The sequence below is a fragment of the Enhydra lutris genome, unplaced genomic scaffold (assembly GCF_002288905.1).
Source record: "Enhydra lutris kenyoni isolate GAN:26980312 unplaced genomic scaffold, ASM228890v2 scaffoldscaffold2, whole genome shotgun sequence".
NCBI classification, from domain to species: Eukaryota; Metazoa; Chordata; class Mammalia; order Carnivora; family Mustelidae; genus Enhydra; species Enhydra lutris.
Genome location: NW_019154086.1, coordinates 31,998,329 through 32,019,322, shown reverse-complemented (window position 1 = coordinate 32,019,322; position 20,994 = coordinate 31,998,329). Strand labels below are relative to the sequence as shown.

General features: G+C 38.9%; 1 protein-coding gene across 2 annotated transcripts in view; it reads right to left on the bottom strand.

The window, feature by feature from the left end:
- Positions 1-20,994, bottom strand: part of LOC111150388 (ventricular zone expressed PH domain containing 1) — a 233,042-nt gene that overhangs the window by 144,409 nt on the left and 67,639 nt on the right. For both annotated transcript variants that reach the window (XM_022507816.1, XM_022507820.1), the window contains exon 5: positions 16,448-16,657. In XM_022507816.1, coding sequence (XP_022363524.1) covers positions 16,448-16,657 — 210 coding nt within the window. The remainder of the gene's footprint in view (positions 1-16,447; positions 16,658-20,994) is intronic.

The window sequence follows — 20,994 nt, the reverse complement described above, 5'->3', positions numbered from 1 at the left end:
ATGGTTCCACTATTTCTTTACCTTTAATTAAGCAAACATTTTGAAAGACCACTGAGGCCTTTAACATTGAAACATGTCTAGAGAACTCAAGAAGCAGCCCATCTTTAATTACACAATAGCTGTTTAGCAAATGCAGCATAATCACAAAATGATTAAAAAAAAAAAAAAGTAACCACAGACTTGGCCCAATCATGGAAACCATTTTGGAGAAAAATTATTAATATGGGCCTGAAAAGAAAAGAAAAAAGAGAAGAGAAGGAAAGGAAAAGAAAAGGAAAAAAAAAAAAAAGAGAGAGAGAGAAAGAAATTGTGTTTGAGCCTTTTGCCAGGAAAAAAAAAAATGCTTTTGTTCACTAGAAAAGGAACATTATGGTAAGATTTAACTCAGTTGAACTATACATCAGCTACAATTGCACTTTCCATAATTTACTCATTACATTACATAATTTGCTCATTATATAATTAAACACTAGTTGACTATCTTTCTTTGTACCTACTTATTTTCATAAGAAATAGCCAGGATGTTTTATTCTTGGTAGCTGAGATTTAACTCCTAAAGCACAGGTTAGATGGAAATATTTGGGTATTATTTCATTACTTATGGCAGAGAATAAATGGAAAAATGCAATTTGCAAAAGTGTAAATCTTGCCTGAGATTGGATAGACGAGTTTGATACTGTTTTTCTGGTACCCTGCTCCCCATCCTCCCACTGCTTACCTCTCAATATTGGATTTTGCCTTGGGTTAATTATTTTTGGTCTCATAGCAAATACGCTTTCATTGGGAACAGTCTCAACTTCTCATTGACATAAACAAATTTATTTAAACTTAACTGGCATAAATAAACAAGTAAATAAAAATATGCAAACAAATTGCAGTGACTAGGATGGGGTTTTGAAGGTATGCCATGCGATGGTATGTTCAAAAGTTTGAAATACACTGACTGGAAGAAAAGGATTATGCTCCAAATTGCTTTCCACTTATTTGTGAGCTGACTTCTAGTAACAGTGGCAAAAGAGTAAAACAGCCTTTTAGGATTTTTAGATGTGGTATTTGGTTCCAGGAGTATGGGGGCAAGAGAGCTCCCTTGGGCCTCTTTTATAAGGGAACTAATCCCATTCATGAGGTCTCCACCCTCATGATCTAATCACCTCCCCAAGGCTCCACCTCCTAATACCATCACTTTGGCAGTTAGGTTTCAACATATGAATTGGGTGGGGTGAGGGGTGCACATTCAGATCATAGCATGGTTTAATCTTGTCATTTCTCAACAGCAGAACAGAAGGGTCACCTCATTGTATCTACTGTGTCCGTTTTATCTACTATATGGGATACTAAAATCCATGCATCTTGCCTTCAAGGTCATTCTCACTCTCCAAGGTAAAGGAAAGGAGAATATTTCCTTCAGAAAATCTTTGTAACTTCTACTGTTTCTTTTCATCACCCTCCTTCTCTGCCAATTGAATTTGTACCTAGGAGACAATGAAGGAGAGAAAGTTTGTAACCAAATAGTGTTTCAGGAATGCAGAGCTGTCATAGAGAAGGCCAGCTCTGGAAAGGTTTTGAAGGAAGAAGGGGATTTTTGCATGAGATAGGGACCCTCATCACAAAGAATGCTATCTGCAGCTGAAGGAAGTTTGCCCTCCAAAGCAGAAGTCAGCACAAGAAATATTCTGAGAGAATGGAAAGTGCAGTAGGAGTTTAGCATTAATTCTGGGATTTCTAAAATCAACCACATTTAGTAAATAAAGATTTCAATGATTTGAGATAGTTAGGAAAGTTTGTCTTCCACCTTTCCGGGTGAACTGCCAGATATCTGAAACTCTATGGGATCTACAGAACCTTGATGGTTGATCATTTCCATTCACTCCTGTCTAGGAACATTTATTTTCCAGTCATCTCAAATGCACTAATCTTAAAGAGCAACAACTATGTATTTGTCTACTTTAGACTTATTTATTACTTAACAAGAAATAAACTGATGTCAAGCCACCCTTCTCAGTGTCATTTTTTATGTGTTATCTTCAAGTGCTCATGTATTCATGTAGATAACTAGTATCATTCTGGTGAAGGCTAGGAACTCTAACAGGAACATTTCAGTGTGACAGTCCATTGGTCAGTCAGCTGTCAGATGTATCTTTTCTCAGCTGCTTTAGCTCAGTCCATATGAACCAATATCAAGCTGGCAACTCCTACTCACTACAAAATAAACCCAGGCTTAAATTTTTTGATAAATAAATCTTGGGGGGGGGTTTATACTACAGCAGATAAATCCTGCAGGGCCTGGCTCCTTGAGACCAGTGCCTCTTAAACTTTCACATGCATACATGTTACTTGGGGATCTTGTTAAACTGTGGATTCTGATTCCTAGGTGATGCCCAGTGCTCCTAGTCTGGGGACCATGCTTGGGCTATCACACAGGAAGCAGACCGACAGCTTCTGGAAACCGGTAGCCACCAGCCATGACTGGAACCCAATGCCTGTAGATCTCCTGCCTGCCCCTCTCCCTTACATATAACGTGCCCTGTCATCAGCTGTCATTCACTAGCACAAGATACTGATGCTTACTTAGTCAAGCTCCAGTCTAAATGAATGAAAAGCCAATGCAACCAGAAGAAAATCAAATGCTAACCTACACATTACAGATGTGTTCAGAGCAGGGGAGATCATAATGGCCTGGGGAGGCATGGAAATGCCTTTTCCTTGGATCAGGATCCTTGAGATGATCGAAGTGCCAATCAGCAGGGGAGTAGAAGGGAGGTACAGAAGGGAAGTAGTCACAAAGGATACCTGAGAATTCTGGGGAAAGGAGCTCTCATTTGAGGTATATACCTCAACTCCCATCATTGGTTGAGGGCTGCTGGGGGAGTGTTGATTCCTCAGATCTCGATCCTGTCATGCATATTAGCACAGTGGCTTGTGAAGGTGAGGAAAACCATTGGCAAAGAAATGTAGATGCTGGCAGGTGAAGTAGCCTGCTTAAGCCTAAGTGATTAATGTCTGAGGGGGGAAATGAGGTTTCATGAGGTTGGGACTGCTGCTGGCTTCTTAAAAGAGCAGCAGGATTTGAGCTGGAATTAACAACTACTTTATCCTCTCAACCCCCCTGCTGCCAAGGCTCATTTGTTCTTCTGGTGAAGGAGGATTCAGTTACTTCTTGAGTTGCAGGCTAACAGAAGAGTCACTGAGTAGGAGCTTCCTACTTTCCTGGGGCAAATACACTCACCTACTTCCACACAGATAACTCTGCAAGAAAGTCCAACAGTCCCTGTTGGAAGAAAGGAGATCAACTCTGTGGGGAACAGGCTGCCATTCTTGGGGTTCAACCCTAAGGGGAGACTGGTCAGGAAGAGGTACCTTCTAGGTGTTGCTGCTGCATCATAAGTTTCGTCAAGCTGCCCGGCTCACACAGAGGAACTGAGAGCCATTTGTGGATTTGGTCAGTTGGCCTAAATTACAGTTGATAATTACAAGACATTGTTGAAAATTGTTGCAACATGTAACTTTTGTAACCGTTATTTACTGCTCTGCATTTGCAACTATTTGTGGCGACTGTTTGTCCTTTTACCAGGCTCTTTAGTTTCTTGGGAACGCTGAGGTACACGGTATTCATTTACTTGTGGGCAATACGGAGGGAAACAAAATAAGGTCATCTGAGCTCCAGGGATGAATAATTTTGGAGAGACAAGGTAGAAGACAGGAACTGTCTGTTCATCAATGAGGAGTTTTCGGAATCTAGCCCCAGTCTACCGATCAGCCTCATCCTCTCCTCCATTATTCATTCAATGCTCCAGGCACTTGAAATTCTTCATGGTTTCCAAGAGACTCAAGTTCTTTCCTCAGCTGCTTGTTATTGTATGTGCTGTGTCCTCCCATGGATACCTTCCTCTTCTTCCCATGACACGATCCTGTCATCTGACAAACCAAGCTTACATAACACTCTCCCGGACTTCCTCATGCAGTTCCTTGTGTCCTTCTTGATCCAGTTCAGGATGAAGTAGTAACACACACCGAATTAAATTCAAATAATCTGTACATCTCCCTTGGCCCACATTCGCTGAGAGCACTTCTAGAGCAAGGACCACATTTTTCTCTTCTCTATGTCCCCGTCATCAGCACTGGGGCTTGTACCCAGAAAGACTCAGCGACTGACACCAGTATCCTGGAGACAGGGAGGATTTGGAATAGCAGCACCATTATTTGAAAGCATACTCTGTATATACTCAAAGTCTGTTTTGATTTCGTTTTCCTTACACTTTGGAAGAGGTTTATTATTGATACTATTTACAATTAACATGTAGTCTTCTCACAATGTAAATAACAAGAAAGCTCTTTGCATATTTTGGGGGGAAATGTCTTCCCTGGTTGATGACAGTTCTGTAATATTCAGGAGCATCTGGTTGGCACCAGCCAAGGCTTAAGAAAATGAATCTCCAAAGTTACTGAGACTACCAGAGTTTTGACTAAATTCTCCATCTTTGGGGAAAGTGTAGTTTTAAGTCACAGGTTCTTCCATTTGTAGAGTGCTCCCACCCCAAGATCCTTTAGTCTTGATTTGCAAGTTAAATGAGCAAATCATTGATCCAGCTCCTATTTCCCAGGATGTTTTTCCACAGTCAGGATGAGGACAGTAATGGGGTTGTCAGTTGCCTTTGTCATTCTTTTCCTTTTCCTCCTGAAAGTGTTTTTGTGGAAACCCTGCCGGATGTCACAGAAAGGCGACCTGGGCAAGATGTGTGTCACTTCTTTCCTTGAAAAGTGTCCAGGACTCTGAGCCCAGAGAGGATGTAATAAACACACCATGGTGCTTAGCCAGCATATTCCAGCCAGTTAGAAAAACAAGGCAGAAGACACAGGATTTAACACCCACCATGGCAGCGGCTGCCCTGGGAGGGCATGCCATTTGACTCTCCACAGGTGCGGAGTGTTGGTCTCCAGCTAAGGAAAACAACCGGCCATAGCATCCTTCCATGTGCTTGATCATTTTAAAGAGCATTTTAAGGCATCCCGTCTCTGTTCCCAGCACACTGGTCTGCTGCCTTGTGGCTCTGGCATGGGGAAAAAAAACATGGCTGTGGAGCATTTGCTTTTTACTGGTATGTGCCTTCTAATGATGCTGGTCCCCATTAGGATTTGACTATTAAACTAAAATTGTTTTCAGTTTGTTTACTTGAGCCTTAAGTAAATAGACAGAACACATGAATTCAATTCAGCTTCTCAAAAAAAAAAAAAAATCAAAGCCATTCCAACGGAGTCTCTTTTCCATGTTGACCCACGTTAGCAAAGAGGTCTATAATAAATGCTGTACCCAACCCAGTGGGCCGAGGCCATGTGCATGGCTGACACAATCCAGTGAGTCAAGAAAATGATGGAAAAAATAAAAGCCTCTGGAATCGAAACATTCTATTTCAGTTCTCCATGGACCAAAAAAAAAAAAAACCAAACAAACGAAAACAAACAAAACAAAACAAAAAAACCCAGTAAGTCTGGCCTGGGTTTAATTTAAACCACTTCATATTTAGTTCATAAGAACTTTAAAAAAAAACCTGCAAAATTATTTTCGCTGTTTTTATAGGTGAGGAGCTGGGGACGACCTGCCCTTTATGGAAAGCAGTTTACTTCCAAAGCCCCCAAGAATACAAAGCCTATCTTAAATTAGAAAATTTTTACAAAATATGGTTCTATTATTGTTTTTGTTACTCTTATTCCCCTCAGGAATAGTTGTCTGCAAAATAAATAAAAAGCAGATATACATTCTGCTTAGAAAACAAAATCTACATAGACCAGCTATTCTCTAAAAAAAGAAAAGATACAGTCAATCCTGCTTTGCACCTTTCAGATACGTGCATTCACCGATGGTAAATCATTCCTTTCCTGTCTGTCCTTATTTGGACTTGTTCCATGGATACACAAACATTCAGCCTCTTTCATTGGAAAAGCAGGGAAGAGACAAGCCATTTCCCTGGTTGCTGTCTTCCCTACTTTCAGTCTGTTAGGCTTAAGCTTCAGTATCTCCAAATAAATGAAAGTCTTGAGCAACACTGAGGAAGTAATACATTAATTAGATTGCTTGTATTTATTGACTGTTCACCATTTGCCAGACACTGTTCCATACAGCATAGTTCATTAAATTCACACAAAAACCCATGAGGTGAATAATAGTGCTCTTCTCATTTTACAGATGAGGAAACTGAGCCAAGAGAGGTGATAGAAGTTGCTGCTGTTAATATGATTCGTTGAAATGTTATCATCAAGCACTTACTGTATGCCAGGCACTGTGCTAAAGGCTTTGTATGAATGATCTGGGTGTATGTGTTAATTTTAATTTCAGTACAGTTAACATACAGTGTTATATTAGCTTCAGGTGTATAATATAGTGATTCAGGAATTCTATACACTATTCAGTGCTCATCATAATAAGCGTACTCAATAATCCCCAGGCACGGTTATGTGCTAGGAGCACTGCTTCACACTGATTCTGTCATTTCATCTTTACAACAGTACTGTGAGTTAAGTACAGTTACTTCCCCCATTTTATAGACAGGGAAATTGATATAAAGACTACAAAAAAAAATAAAGGTAACTCTAAGTCAAAACAATTGTTTAACGATTCAGAAACTTATCCAATAAAACTATTTAGGGAGATGTACTATAACCATATGAAATTTGAAGTTTTGAGAAGAAAATGTTATTACTTTGGGGTGCCTGAGTGGCTTAGTCAGTTAAGCATCTGCCTTTGGCTTCAGTCATGATCTCAGGGTTCTGGGATCGAATCCTGCCTCCGGCTCCCTGCTCAGTGGGGAGTTGGCTTCTCCCTCTGCTGTTCATGCTCTCTCTCTCTCTCAAATAAATAAATAAAAGATCTTTTAAAAAATGCTACTACCTTAACTGTTGTTATAACCCAGAACTTTTTGTAGGAAGAAAAAAAAAAACAGTGAAATGGTGAGAAAGCATTCCTCTAACAGTCATATATTTTGAGATTTAAAAAATTTCTGTGTAATGCTCCCTATCTGATAAACGGATGTACTCTGTACCTTACATATTTTTAAGTTTCAATAATCCCAGCAATAGAAATTTCTGAAATAAAGTTCAAACATATAGGTATCTTTCATTTTTGAAATATGATTAGGTTCCAGGGAATCAGAGAAATACTTGTTTGGTGACTAGACGTGGACTAACAGGGATAGAAAATAAACACCCACCCACAAGATTTTCATCTTGAGAGGGTTCACTGGACCTTTTATTTATTTATAGACAGAAAAATTTTATATTTTTTATTTTATTATTGTTTTAATTTCAGTGTATTTAGCATACAGAGTTATATTAGTTGCAAATATTAGGTGTACAAAATAATGATTCAACACCTCCATATATTAATCAGTGCTTATCAAGATAAGTGTACTCTGTCTTAATCCCCATCACCTATTTCCCCCATCCCCCCACCCACCTCCCCTCTGGTAACCATCAGTTTGTTTTCTATAGTTAAATATCTGTTTTTTGGTTTGTCTCCTTTTTCCTTTCTTCTTTGGTTTTGTTTCTTAAATTCATCCTATAAGTGAAATCACAGTATTGGTCTTTCTCTGACTGCCTTATTTCACTTAGCATTATACTCTTTAGATCCATCTGTGTTGCTGCAAATCACAAGATTTCATTCTTTTTTATGGCTGAGTAATATTCTATTATATTTATATATCCTATTTATTCTCTATCCACTCATCTATGGGTGGATACTTGGGCTGCTTCTATAATACAGCTATTATAAATAATGCTGCAATAACCATAGGGGGGCATGTATCTTTGAATCCATGTTTTCTTACCTTTGGGTAAATACCTATTACTGGATAACATAGTAGTTCTGTTTTTAACTTTTTGAGAAACCTCCAAACTGTTTTCCACAGCAGCTGTACCAGTTTGCTTTCCTACAACAGTACACAAGGGTTCCCCTTCCTCTACATTTTTGTCAACACTTGTTTTGGGGGTATTGATTTTAGCCATACTGATAGATGTGAGGTGGTGTCTCATTGTGGTTTGATTTGCTTTTCCCTGATAAAGAGAGATGTTGAGCATCTTTTCATGTGTCTGTTGGCCATCTGGATATCTTCTTTGGAGAAATGTCTGCTTATATCTTCTTCCCATTTTTATTGGATTACTTGGTTTTGGGTGTTGAGTTGTGCCAACTCAACTTATATATTTTGGATACTAACTTTTTATCAAATATGTCATTTATAAATATCTTCTCCCATTCAGTAGTTTGCCCTTCAGTTTCATTCATGGTTTTCCTTGCTGTGCAGAAGCTTTTTATCTTGATGTAGTCCCAATAGTTTATCTTTGTTTTTGTTTCCCTGGTCTCAGGAGAAATACCTAGAAAAATGTTGCTACAGCCAATGCCAAAGAAATTACTGCCTGTGATCTCTTTTAGGATTTTATGATTTCAGGTCTCACATTTAGGTCCTGAAAACATTTTGAATTTTTTGTGTATAGTTTAAGAAAATGGTCCAGGTTCATTCTTTTCCATGTAGATGTCTGGTTTTCCCATTTATTGATGAGACTGTCTTTTTCCCATTGCATCTTCTTGCCTCCTTTGTTAAAGATTAATTGACCATATAAATGTAGGTTTCTATCTGGGCTCTGTATTCTTTTCCATTGATCTATGTCTCTATTTTTGTGCCAGTAACACTGTTTTGATTACTGTAGCCTTGTAGTGTATCTTGAAGCCTGGGATTACAAAATCTTCAGTTTTGTTCTTCTTTTTGAAGATTGCTTTCTCTATTCAGGGTCTTTTGTGGTTCCATACCAATTTTAGGATTATTTGTTCTAGTTATGTGAAAAATGCTATTGATATTTTGATAGGAATGGCATTAATTCTGTAGACTACTTTGGGTAATATGGACTTTTTAACAATATTTGTTCTTATAATCCATGAATATAGAATATCTTTCCATGTCTTTGTCTCATCTTTAATTTCTTTCATCAGTGTTTCATAGTTTTCAGAGTACAGGTCTTTCACCTCCTTGGCTAAGTTTATTACCATGTATTTTATTATTTTTCAAGCAACTGTAAATGGAATTGGTTTTGCAATTTCTCTACCACTTCATTATTAGTGTACAGAAATGCAACAGAGTTCTGCACATTGATTTTGTATCCTATGACTATGAATTCATTTATCAGTTCCAGTATTTTTTTGCTGGAGTCTTTAAGGTTTTTTATATATAATATCATGTCATCTGCAACAGTGAAAGTTTTACTTTTTTTTTAACCAAATTAGGTGTCTTTCATTTCTTTTTCTTTTTTAAAAAAAGATTTATTGATTTAATTTAGAGAGTGGGGAGGGGCAGAGGGAGAGGGAGAAGAGAATCTCAAGCAGACTCCCTACTAAGCACAGAGCCTGATGCGGGGCTTGATCTCACAACCTTGATAACATGACCTAAGCTGAAACTAAAAATAAAATGATCAGCCAACTGAGCCACCCAGATGCCCCATTTTCTTTCCACTCCTTGTCTGATGGCTGTAGCTATGACTTCCAGTACCACGTTAAATGAAGGTGGTGGTAGTGGAGATTCTTGTCTTGTTCCTGATCTGAGGGGAAAAGCTCTCCGTGTTTCATCATTGAGTATGATGATGTTTGCTGTGGACTCTTCATACATGGCCTTGATTATTTTGAGGTATGTTCCTTCTAAACCTACCTGATTGAAAGTTTTTATCATGAATGGATGTTGTACCTTGTCAAATGTTTTTTCTGCATCTACTGAAATGATCCTAAAGTTTTTATTCTTTCTCTTGATGATATGATGTACCACTTTGATTGATTTATGAATATTGGACCACCCTTGGATCCCAGGAATAAATCCCACTTGATAGTGGTGCATTATGTTTTTTAATGTACTGTTGGATTCAGTTTGCTAGTATTCTGTTGAGGATTTTGCATCTATATTTATCACCGATATTGGCCTTTTGTTTTCTTTTCTTTCTTTCTTTCTTTTTTTTTTTTTTGTAGTCTCTTTCTCTGGGTTTGGTATCAGAGTAATGCCAGCCTCATAAAATGAATTTGGAAGCTTTTCATTGAAAGCCACTGTCCCTTGTTGATTTTCTGTTTGGATGATCTGTCCATTGATGTAAGTAGGGTGTCAAAGTCCCCTACTATTATTGTGTTCTTTTCTATTATCTCCTTCATGTTTATTAATAGCTGTTTTATGTATTTGAGTCCTCCCATGTTGGGTGAATAAATATTTATATTTGTTATATCTTCTTGTTGGAATGTTCCAGTTATGACTTTACAGTATCTTTCTTCATCTTTTGTTATAATCTTTGTCTTAAGGTCTATTTTTTCTGATATAAGTATTGCTACCCTGGCTTTTTTTTTAACTTCCATTTGTATAATAAGTGTTTTTTTATCCCATCACCTTCAATCTGCTTGTGTCTTTAGTTCTGAAATGAGTCACTTATAGGCAGCATATAGATGAGTCTTGCTTTTTTATACATTCTGTCACCCTATGTCTTTTGATTGGAGGCTTTAGTCCATTTACATTCGAGTAATTATTGGTAAGTATATAGTTACTGCCATTTTGTTGCTTGCTTTATGGTTGTTTTTGTAATTCTTCTCTGTTCCTTTCTTCTCCTGTTCTCTTCTCTCATGGTTTGCTGGTTTCTTTAGCGATATATTTGGGTGCCTTGCTCTTTATTTTTTGCATATCTATTACTGGTTTTTGATTTGTGGCAACCATTAGGTTTGTATATAACATCCTCTGCATAGAGCAGTCTATATTACCTTGATGGTCACTGAAGTTTGAACTCATTCTTTATTTTTCTCCCCCTCTCCAATATTTTAGGTATCTGATATACCATGCATCTTTTTATTTTGTGAATCTCTTGACTGATTTTTATAGATATACTTAATTTTACTGCTTTTGTGCTTTCTACTTTTCTTACTCCTGTTTATGGTCTTTCCTTTCCACTCAAACTGCCTTTTAACATTTCCTGTAGGGCTGGTTTAGTAGTCATGAATTCCTTTAACCTTCTTTGTCTGGGAAGCTCTTTATCTCTTCCTCTACTCTGAATGATAGGTTTGCTGAATAAAGTACTCTTGGCTGCAGATTTTTTCCCTTTTAGCACTTTGAGTATATCATGCCACCCTCTTCTGGTCTGCAAAACTTCTGCTGAGACATCCACTGCTAGCCTTATGGGGTTTCTCTTGTATGTAACTCTTTTATTTTCTCTTGTTACTTTTAAGATTCTCTCTTTATCACTACTTTTTATCATTTTAATTACTTACTATGTGTCTTGGTGTGGGCCTCTTTGGAGTGATTTTGTCAGGGGCTCTCTGTGCCTCTTGGATGTGGATTCTGTTCCTTAGATTCAGGAACTTGTCAGCTATTCTGCCCCCTTTTCTCTTTCTTCTCCTTCTGGAATCTTTATAATGTGACTGTTATTATGCCTGATGCTGACACTGCGTTCCCTAAGTCTATTTTCAGTCTATATTATTTTTTCTCTCTCTCTCCTGTTCAGCTTGATTGCTTTCCATTACTCTCTCCTCCAGGTCACTGATCCGTTCTTATGCTTCCTCTAGTCTAGTATTTATTTCCTCTTGTATTTTTAAAAATTTCAGTTACTTAGTTCTTCATCTGTAATTAGTTCTTTTTTACGTATTCCATCTCTCTGTTAAGCATCTCAGTGAGGTCCTCTACTCTCTTCTCAGGCCCATTGAGTATCATTACGATCATTACTTTAAATTCTTTCTCAGGCATATTGCTTACCTCTGTTTTGTTTAGTTGTCTTGCTTTGATTTAGTCCTGGTCTTTCATTTGGGACATATTCCTCTATTTCTTCATTTTGTCTAACTCTCTGTGTCTGTTTCTGTGTGTTAGGAAAGTCAGCTACATCTCTTGTTCTTGGAAGTAGTGGCCTTATGAAGAAGAGTTTCTGTAGTGCCCTGCAGGGCACTGTCCCCTGTTCACCAGAACCTGGTGCTTCAAGAGTGCCTGCTGTGTGTGCCCTACTGTTGTGCCTGAGCCACCTTTGCTTTAAGCCCAATGATTTGTAATGGCTCTCTTTTCCCATTGTGGGCAGGGTTTGGTCCCTGTGTGGTTATTAGGTCAGGTTAGGGCCTCCTTGGTCTTGCATTGAGTCAATCAAGTGTTGTCCAGAGATGTGGTAGCTGGCACCAAACTGCTAGGCACTTTGGGGTTGGATTCTTAGGAGCTGCTATTGTCTCCTAAGGTCTCCATTGCAATCTTCTCATTGGAGAAAGACAAAAGGACCTGTGCATTTTGGCTAATGTGAAGACACATCTAATGTAGTAATATTTCTTACTCGTGCATCTGCTTCAACTGAGCATCCCACATAATTGGGGTGAATCCTGGCATGATGGAAACAATTTGTGTGCCTTACTTGATAGTGCCAAGGAAAGAGCACCTCAGGGACAAGAAAGCATCATTGCCCCAGAAGCATGTTTCTCTGGCCTATGGTCCTTCCTTTTTATTCTCTATCCAGTAGATGTGCTTTGGGTGTAAGCACAAACCTGAAAATGGTTCATGAGGCACTCTGTTGCCTTCTATAGTGACACAAGCACCACACAGCTATTAAGTTCAGTTTCCTTTAAGTTTGAGTGAAAAAAAGATCCCTGAGGTCATTTGAGAGATAGAGAGAATAATGATCTGTAGGGTTTTAGTTTTTGGTTTATATACACAACTTTCCCTGCTGTTTGCAATGCAGATGGAAACACTGTTATATTGCTCTCAAGGTGCTGATAACAGTGTGCCCACCCACATGGGCCCTGATATGAAAGACAGGCACATCTGGTCTGGTTCTCTGTATCCAGGCCTTGAAGTTCTCATTCCTGGCCTCATGCAAGCACAGAAGTTGAGGCATAAGTTGATTAATAATTCATGGAATTGATTCCAGGCTAGCTCTACTCCAAGACTCTCCCTGGCCTGATGACTGCATACTCCCAGGAGTCTCACCTATTTCTCTTAAGGATCTAACAGTTCAGTTTTCTGGAGGCCAGGCAATAAGGGAGGGATGGAACAGTATGCTCCAGTCAGTCACAGATCATGCATTTCAAAGTTGGAGGAAGATCCTCAAAGTTGGATTTGCTTTTCTGCATTTCTAAAATCATTTAAATCCTAGCAATGTCATCATCTGATACTTGAAAACCCTGAATACATCTGAAAATCCTATTTTGGTGCAAGGAGAAAAATTTCTAAATGAAGTCAATTTTTAGACAGGACAGGATGAGAGAGAGGACCAGGACCTGAGGTTACTAGGGTCCCATGGCTGTCTTATCATTAATACTCTAAATATTTCCATGTCTCATATATTCCCATGTCTCTTTATCTCACTATAGACCAAGTTCTCCATTCAGAAAATGGTGGTTTTTTTTGTTTTTTTGCTTTTTTTTTTTTTTTTTTTTGAGGCAAAATTCCTGCTGCTCCCTCCTTACTGCAATTCCCTTCTCCATAGGTGTCCAGGACTCTAACTTCTGCCCTCAGGCCCACCTGGCAATGTACTTCAGTAACTTCATGTTTCCTTTTAGAATGAGTTGGGTAGAAATACACATACATATATATCTTCCTTGCTGGTTTTGGTCTTTGGGAAATGGTTCCGTGAGATTTTTAGAAAGTTGAACAGGTTCCCCAATGAACCCATTAAGAGCTGCTTAGATTACTACACATGTTCTTGGGACATCCAAATTTTATCATTCTTTAAAGTCAAAAGAAAGAGTTTCTAATGGTGATATTTTAGGGGTTAGAAACAAATAAAAAGAACATTATTTCTCAGTAAAGGAGCCATACTGACATTTATAGATGATTTGGTCAGGCTGACCTTAAATGAAATACAATAATGAAATGAAGACTATTGGAGCAGAAGGAAGGTAAACCTGTGTAAGGATGTTATTTTTGAGGAGAGAAAACAAACTCTGACTTGACAAGCTGCAACAGAGGCATTATTTGCCCTCTATCATTATTTCCGCCCTTCTCTCTTGATATGTAACCACCTGAATTCAGACTACATGTTCCAGCCTCCCTTGCAGCTAGGTGTGGTCACATGTAACTTTGTTCTATGTAGCCAGTGGGATATGAATAGTAGGTTGTATTTGACTATCTGGAAGATAGTCACTTTCTTTCTTTCCTTTCACCTCCTTGATGGCTGAAATACTGACCTGATGGGTAAGGATAAATAACCACCTTGGACTGTGACACGGAAGTTATGTGTTCTCTGGTGTGCTCAAGGGTGGGTCTCTGAAACATGAATTTCTAGACAGACTGCTTCCAAGACTTCTTTAAATGTGAGTGAAATAAATGACTGTCTTTGTTTAAGCCACTATTGTGTTGAATTTTTGTGTTACTCTCAACCAAACCTAATCTAAACTGCTTGTATCAGTAGTCTGGGAAAGTTTTAATTGATTGACATAGCTTGATGGAGGAAAGAGAAAGAGTGATGGAGAAGACCTGATTCTAAATCTAAGATGGAATATGCTTTAAATATTTTACGTCAAGGGATCTCAAATACTGATCCTGACAGCTGCATCAGAATTACTCCTACAAATCCAGATTGCTGCGTCCCCTTCCTGGAGACTCTGATTTAGTAGATTTTCTATGAGTCTCATGAACTTATATTATTTAAAAACTCCCCATGCAATCCTGATATCTAGGTATATTTGGAAGGTATTTGATCTGGAATTGTTCTTTGCTGGGAAGGTGAGTCAGAACCACCAGAAAAGAATTTTCTCCCTCAAACACAGATGCCTTCATGGACATATGAGAATGCGAGATTGAGGGGAGTGGGAGGGACAAATATTTTGATACTCTGAACTCTGAAATAAGTGATTCTTCAGGCTCTTTGGATCTCCTCTCCTTTTCTCTGCACCCACCCAGAGTCACACAAATGTCATCCTAACAGGCAACTCTCTGTCAGGTTAGCCTTAGTTCAGGTAAACCTACAGTGACATAACTGTATGTGGCTAGTTTGTTTGTTTTTTTTTTAACCAGATTACATTTTCTGTGGGAAGTTCATTCACTTCCAGTGTGCATTATAACACATTAATGAATCATAAGTGTATTTGTGATGAAAACAACTACCATTAATGTGCAGGACGAGTTTTAAAGATTCCAGGGCCTCAAACATCAGAGGTTGCATTTTTTGGTACCTACAAAAATCTGCAAGGTCAGCAGATTCAGTTGAACAGCTGTCAGCTGAAGTTGTTCTAAAAGTACTTGGGCACACCAGTGGGTTCCTCTGGCAGCAAAGGTGACAGGCACGGCAAAGTGTTACCAGAAAGCAAATCATGGCAGGTGTGAGACATTCCCAACAACAGTGGATAGGACAGGATTATATTAAGCAGCATGTCCACACCAAAGTAATCCTTTTACAAGATCCCCCCTCATGTTGACAGTTACAAGCTGCTTGACCGCTCTGCTCTCCCACCTTTTTCTGGGAAGCTAGAGAAAGTCCCTCCACCAGAAAGAAGCCTCTTATTCACTAGGCCATCTGCAAATCTCAGCAGAAATAAAATAAAACAGAACCAAATGTCCATTCTAAGGCAAACTTTAAAAAGAGTGCCAAGGATAACAAAGATATAACTCCAGCTGGGTCACCAACTGACCCAGTCTCAGTTTGGGTAAATCACTCAATTTATCTAGTTTTTAGAATTAAGGGACTGAAGTTGATGAACCATGAATTCCCTTTTAAGAGTTGTACAATTTTATATCTATCTTATAGGAAACTGTATTATATGTAAGTGGGTGAAAGTAAAAGCTTCCTTCTATCAATTATATATTTACTTTAATTTTAAAAGATAAAAATCCTAAATCCCAATGTAAAATCATCAGACAGACATGCATGTAAGCATACCCTTCAGAACCTGAATTTCTGGAAATGGTTTCTTGGTCGCCTAATCCCCACAAACTGATGGCATCCTGCTGTTCCTGCCAAAAGATTCTATTATGCAAATATTTAGGCTAGGCCTTTTAAACATGCACAAATGTTTATTTCACTCTTCCAAGTAACATCATCCAGAGGGCTCAAAAGATACTGAATTCGGGCATTTATTGACTGTATAGCTATGGGATCTTATTAATAGGTATGTCTGAGACCTAACCTTATGCTTCCTGATGGTTTTCTCATTGAGCAAAACTGCAACCAGAAATAAGACACAACCCTTTTTTGGTTATTGTTATTACAAAGTGACCTTGAGTCTGTCCTAGTGCTTTCTCCATTTTAATCCTTCCCCTTCCCTAGGTGACACTCCAGCAATGAGATCCTTACTTCCTGAACCTTCCACCTAGCCCTGCTATAATGCGTCCTTGATCCAAAGACCACTGTCCATGCAAAAGGTTTTAAAAGAGAAATGGGAACTCTGAGAAGTTCCAGGACAAATTTGGAGGTCCAACAGCCCCAATGGATGAAGCAGCAATGGAATTTAGGGAAACAGAGAGAAAAAAGCCAAACTTACTTCATCCACATGCCCCACAGCTCCATAGAGTCTTGCCATTTGTCCGATGAGGTAGGGGAATCTCTCACCAATCTCTTTCAGCATTGGAAGAAAACCATTCAAAGCCACAGGTTCGTAGCCTGCTATCTCTATGAGGATGTTTAGGATGACATCATTATGGGTTGAATCTTTCAAATACCCGATTAGGAAAGGAATACATTTCTGAGCCACCTACAAAAAGGAAAGAGAGGAGAAGAAAGAGAAACAAGGAAGAAAATTAATTAAATCAGAATCAATCTAATATTTTTTTCATGAAATCTAAAGTCAGCACATTCTGGGATTATTGCCCTCATTGCAACTCAAACATATCCCCCACAACTGGAATTTGAAATTTATGATAAAGTTTCAGAGGATTTGGTTTCTTTTCATCTGTGCTGTGCTATTGGAGAGTAAAGTTTACAAAAACGTTTAGATACTGCTATTCATAAATCAAGTTTTGATGTGTTATGTCCTCACCAGGAATATTACATTTCCTCCAACCACCATAAGAGCTATGATTTAAAGGACAATATGGTATGTCAAAGATCCTTGATGACTTTAATGAACATCTTCAAGTTGGAGAAGTATGCCTTGGAAATATTTAATAATAAAAATAAGGAAACAGGAAAGAGCTTTAACATTTTCTTTAATTTTCCATTTTGATCACAAAAATGTACTAAGATAAAAAAGATTACCAAAGTAAAATAATTTCTACCATATTCCTGATACCCTAATGTTGCTTTCTTGACTTGGAATGCTTTTGTGAATATAAAAATGCAATAATTCATATTAAAGAAAATGTGACTTTTTGTGGAATAAAGTCACTATGTTAATACACAGACAGGTTGCATGCTAACAATTTGATGAATTGTTTTGTCTGTTAAAATAAAATAATTAGAAAGGATAACCTGTGGAAAACTGAACAATAAAGTAAAAACAATTTGCTCATCCCTATTTCTACTACGTTGATTTTTTTGTTTGATGTTGGTTTGCTCTTTTGGTTTGTCACTTTTTTTTTGGTAGGTCAACTTGAAATGTAGCTTCCAGTATTAAAACAGAATCTGATACTCAGGTTGGCCTGCTAAATTTATAATTCACCTCCTGCCAAAAACCTACTTCCCCCACGTTCCTCTCTAGCTAGCTCTAAGTATCTCTTTTCTCCATAAATGGCACCATTATCTGCCTGGCTACTCAAGTCAGAAATCTGGGAGTCACTTTTGACAGCTGTTTCTCCCTCATCAGAGCCTCATCCAAGCAACCACCAAGTGGTTCATTCCACCTCCCAGGTATCTCACAGATCTCTCCACTTCCCTTCATTTTCATTCATCTCTCCACTCACTCATTCACAAATATTTATTGAATCCTCTCTATTTTCAAGGTAGTGTTCTAGGTGCCAGTATTACGGCTGCTAATAAGTCTGACTTTGTGGCATACTTCAGTGTGTAGTAAAGAAGACATTCCATAAAACAAATAATTACAAAGGAAATGCATAATCATAAATTCTAATTAAGTGCCATACAGGGAAAATCCAAGGTGCTGTGAGACCTATGAGACATGTCCTGGGGACCTCATTCAGGCTGGGGTCAGGGAAGTACTGTCAGCAGGTACCTCTAAGCTGAAACCACTGATCCCCTCATCCTGAACGTGCATTATTCCAACAGCTTTCTAACTATTCTCTCTGTCTTCAGTCTCATCCACCCAATTCCTTTTCTGCTTTGTGGCCACAATGGTAACCCTTCCCCTGCTTAACATAGTTCACTAATTCGACATTGCTCTCCAGATAGAGATTTAATATAACTTTTCTGAACTGATGACAATCTATCTTTCTAGACTTATCTTACCTATTCTACCCTCTCCCATCTAGACCCTATCACATATCATACTTCAACCATGTTGATTTTTTAAAAAATTTTTTCTTGACCTGCTAAGTTTTCTCTTGCATCTAGTATTTAACTCATGTGATCGATTCTGCCTATAATTCTTATTATTCTATTTTGCTTGACACTCCTCACTCTTGAGGCCATGGATTAGCTGCTGTTTCCTTTAAAAGCCTTCCTCCACTCCCTTCTCTCCCCATTCAGTCCAGTGTCTTGGCTGAGGCCCTTATCATACCCTAAATGGCTCCCAAGAAACCCTTCTCATGCTTTCTTCATATTGCTGCTCTAGATGTCTGCTTTGCAGGCTGGATTAAAAACTCTACAAGGTCAAGACTCAATTCTAATTTGTATTCCATTGCACACCCAAAGCCTAGCACAAAGCCTGGCCAAAAAATGAGTTGATAAATATTTGAGGCACAAATCAAAGGAAGACATGTCTAAATGATTTTATAGGGTAGCCTTTGAATAACCTCCACACTCTATCCCAAAGTGTTGAACAGTTGCACATAATGTTTAACATACATATTGTCACATGTCATATACAACATAACTAATAGGGACATAAAAAAGACATTTTGAGATGACTAAAATTATCCTATGTACAAATTTAAACTTGATACTCATAGCCAGTACTTGCTAAGTAAGGGCCAGGGCTAGTTTCTGGTATATGGCACATAGGAACGCACAGTTCCGTAAATGCTGCCTGTGCATTTGGAAGCAGTTGTATGTCCTTCAGGAGAAACCACGAGAGATCCCTGGCACATGAGGCAGAAGTGTCAGACAGCTGCTCTGGGTCAGGGCACCATACTTAACCTGAGTCTTTTAGGAATGGAAAATGCTTACACACTTCCTGCCCCATTCTATAAACTTCCATTTCCTAGTCCTTACACTTCATGTCCTATTCCTGGAACATGAAGGTCTCTGTGACACGTGCTTCTAGTCATGCCAATTTTATTTAAACTCTAGCCATACATCTCAAGCCATGCAAGAAAATACTGTATTCATTGTCCCATAAAGGAAAAAAAAAAAAAACAATAAAAGGAAAAACAAGCGAGCAAGCTAGCTAGCTAGCTGGCTCATGGCGAATACATGTATGTTTAGGCAGAGTTGAACCCATAGAAGCAAAGAGAAGAGAAGCCTTGAATAGCATAAACAAAGTAATTTTACCAGTTAAACAAAAGTTGATTATTTTGCCATTTCCTGATAGCCCAAAGCTTATTATGATGGTGATAGAAAGGATAGATATATCTTGAAGTTTATCACACATATGAAAAGCAAGTGGTACTTTGGGCTTTAGATAGATTATTCTTAGATAAGAAGGAATTTTATTTTCTAAACACAGGGCATTTCCTTAGGCTGCTTTCTTTTATGCTCCTTCACTTGGGGCTGCTTCACGTCTCAGAGAAAGCTTTGTCATCACTGAGAGCAGAGTAGCCACTAAGACAGCATCAATGGCTGGAGGAGAGCCAGCCGACATGGCCTTTGTTCAAGCCATAAACCTCATGGCACAGACCTCTGAAAGAGCTTCCCAACTGACCTCCTGGCCTCAAATCTCTCTTCCTTCTATTCTGCTGTCATTGTCCCAAAACCCCATTAGAATCATGTCAAGACTTCAAAGATTTCTCATGGCCTACAGCTGGAATCCCAATGCCATGGCATTCACTGGTGGGCATATCTACTGCCTCTTCCACCATGAACTCTGACCCAGAGACATGCCACTGATCACCCACAGCTGGCCCGAACACAGAGCGAACACTTATGCTTTCAAAGCCCATCTCAAATGGCTCTACTTCTGGGAACCATTCCCCACAGCCCACTCGAACACATGCAGAACCAGGGGTTAGAGGACAAATAAAGGTCGTCACACCACACACTCCAATACTCAGCAGCTACTCCTCCACCTGACACATATACCTTTATGACAATCTAGGAGGCCTGATTTGAATTTGGAAGTTTTGGCTGGGTATAGGGACCAGAGAGAAATGACCCCTAGACCACATTTCTTGTCCCTCTTTTCTCCTTCTCCCCCAGCTTTGCCCTGCAAGGAGTCTTGTATGCATGTATGTGAATACCCCAGCCCACATATGCAAGTTCATCTGGGACATGCCTCAGGCCTGTGGGGTCACACTATCAGCATGGCCTGTCCTTGGGAGAACAGATCCAGGGACCAGGCCTGCTGAAGCCCTGGAAGCAGGAAGGAGATGATACATAGGAAAAGATTTCCAAGGTCCCAGTTACCTGGACTATATTTAATAGGCAACGGAATGCATGGAAATTGGGAGAACATGCAGGTGAGGCTCAGATCAGGACCTTCTAAAGTAAGTATTTTTAAAGATAGGCACCTATCTCTGACTTGTCCACTCCTTCCAGGGCAGACTTAATCACTGTCTTTTTTGTGCTCCCAGAGCAGTCTGTTGACAGATTTAGCATCTTGTCATTGACCTCAAGTTTTGTCGTTGCATCTCATCACCCCAGGCCGTGGGGACCTTGAGGGTAGGGCCATCTGAACACATAGCACCATAACTTAATTGACAACAAATGACTCTTCAATTCTTATGCATAGAATAAAAGGTAGAGCTATTGTGTATGTGTATATGTGTGTACATGTGTGATTATGTACTCCCTCTTAAATTGGTCCTCAGGCTCAATTTT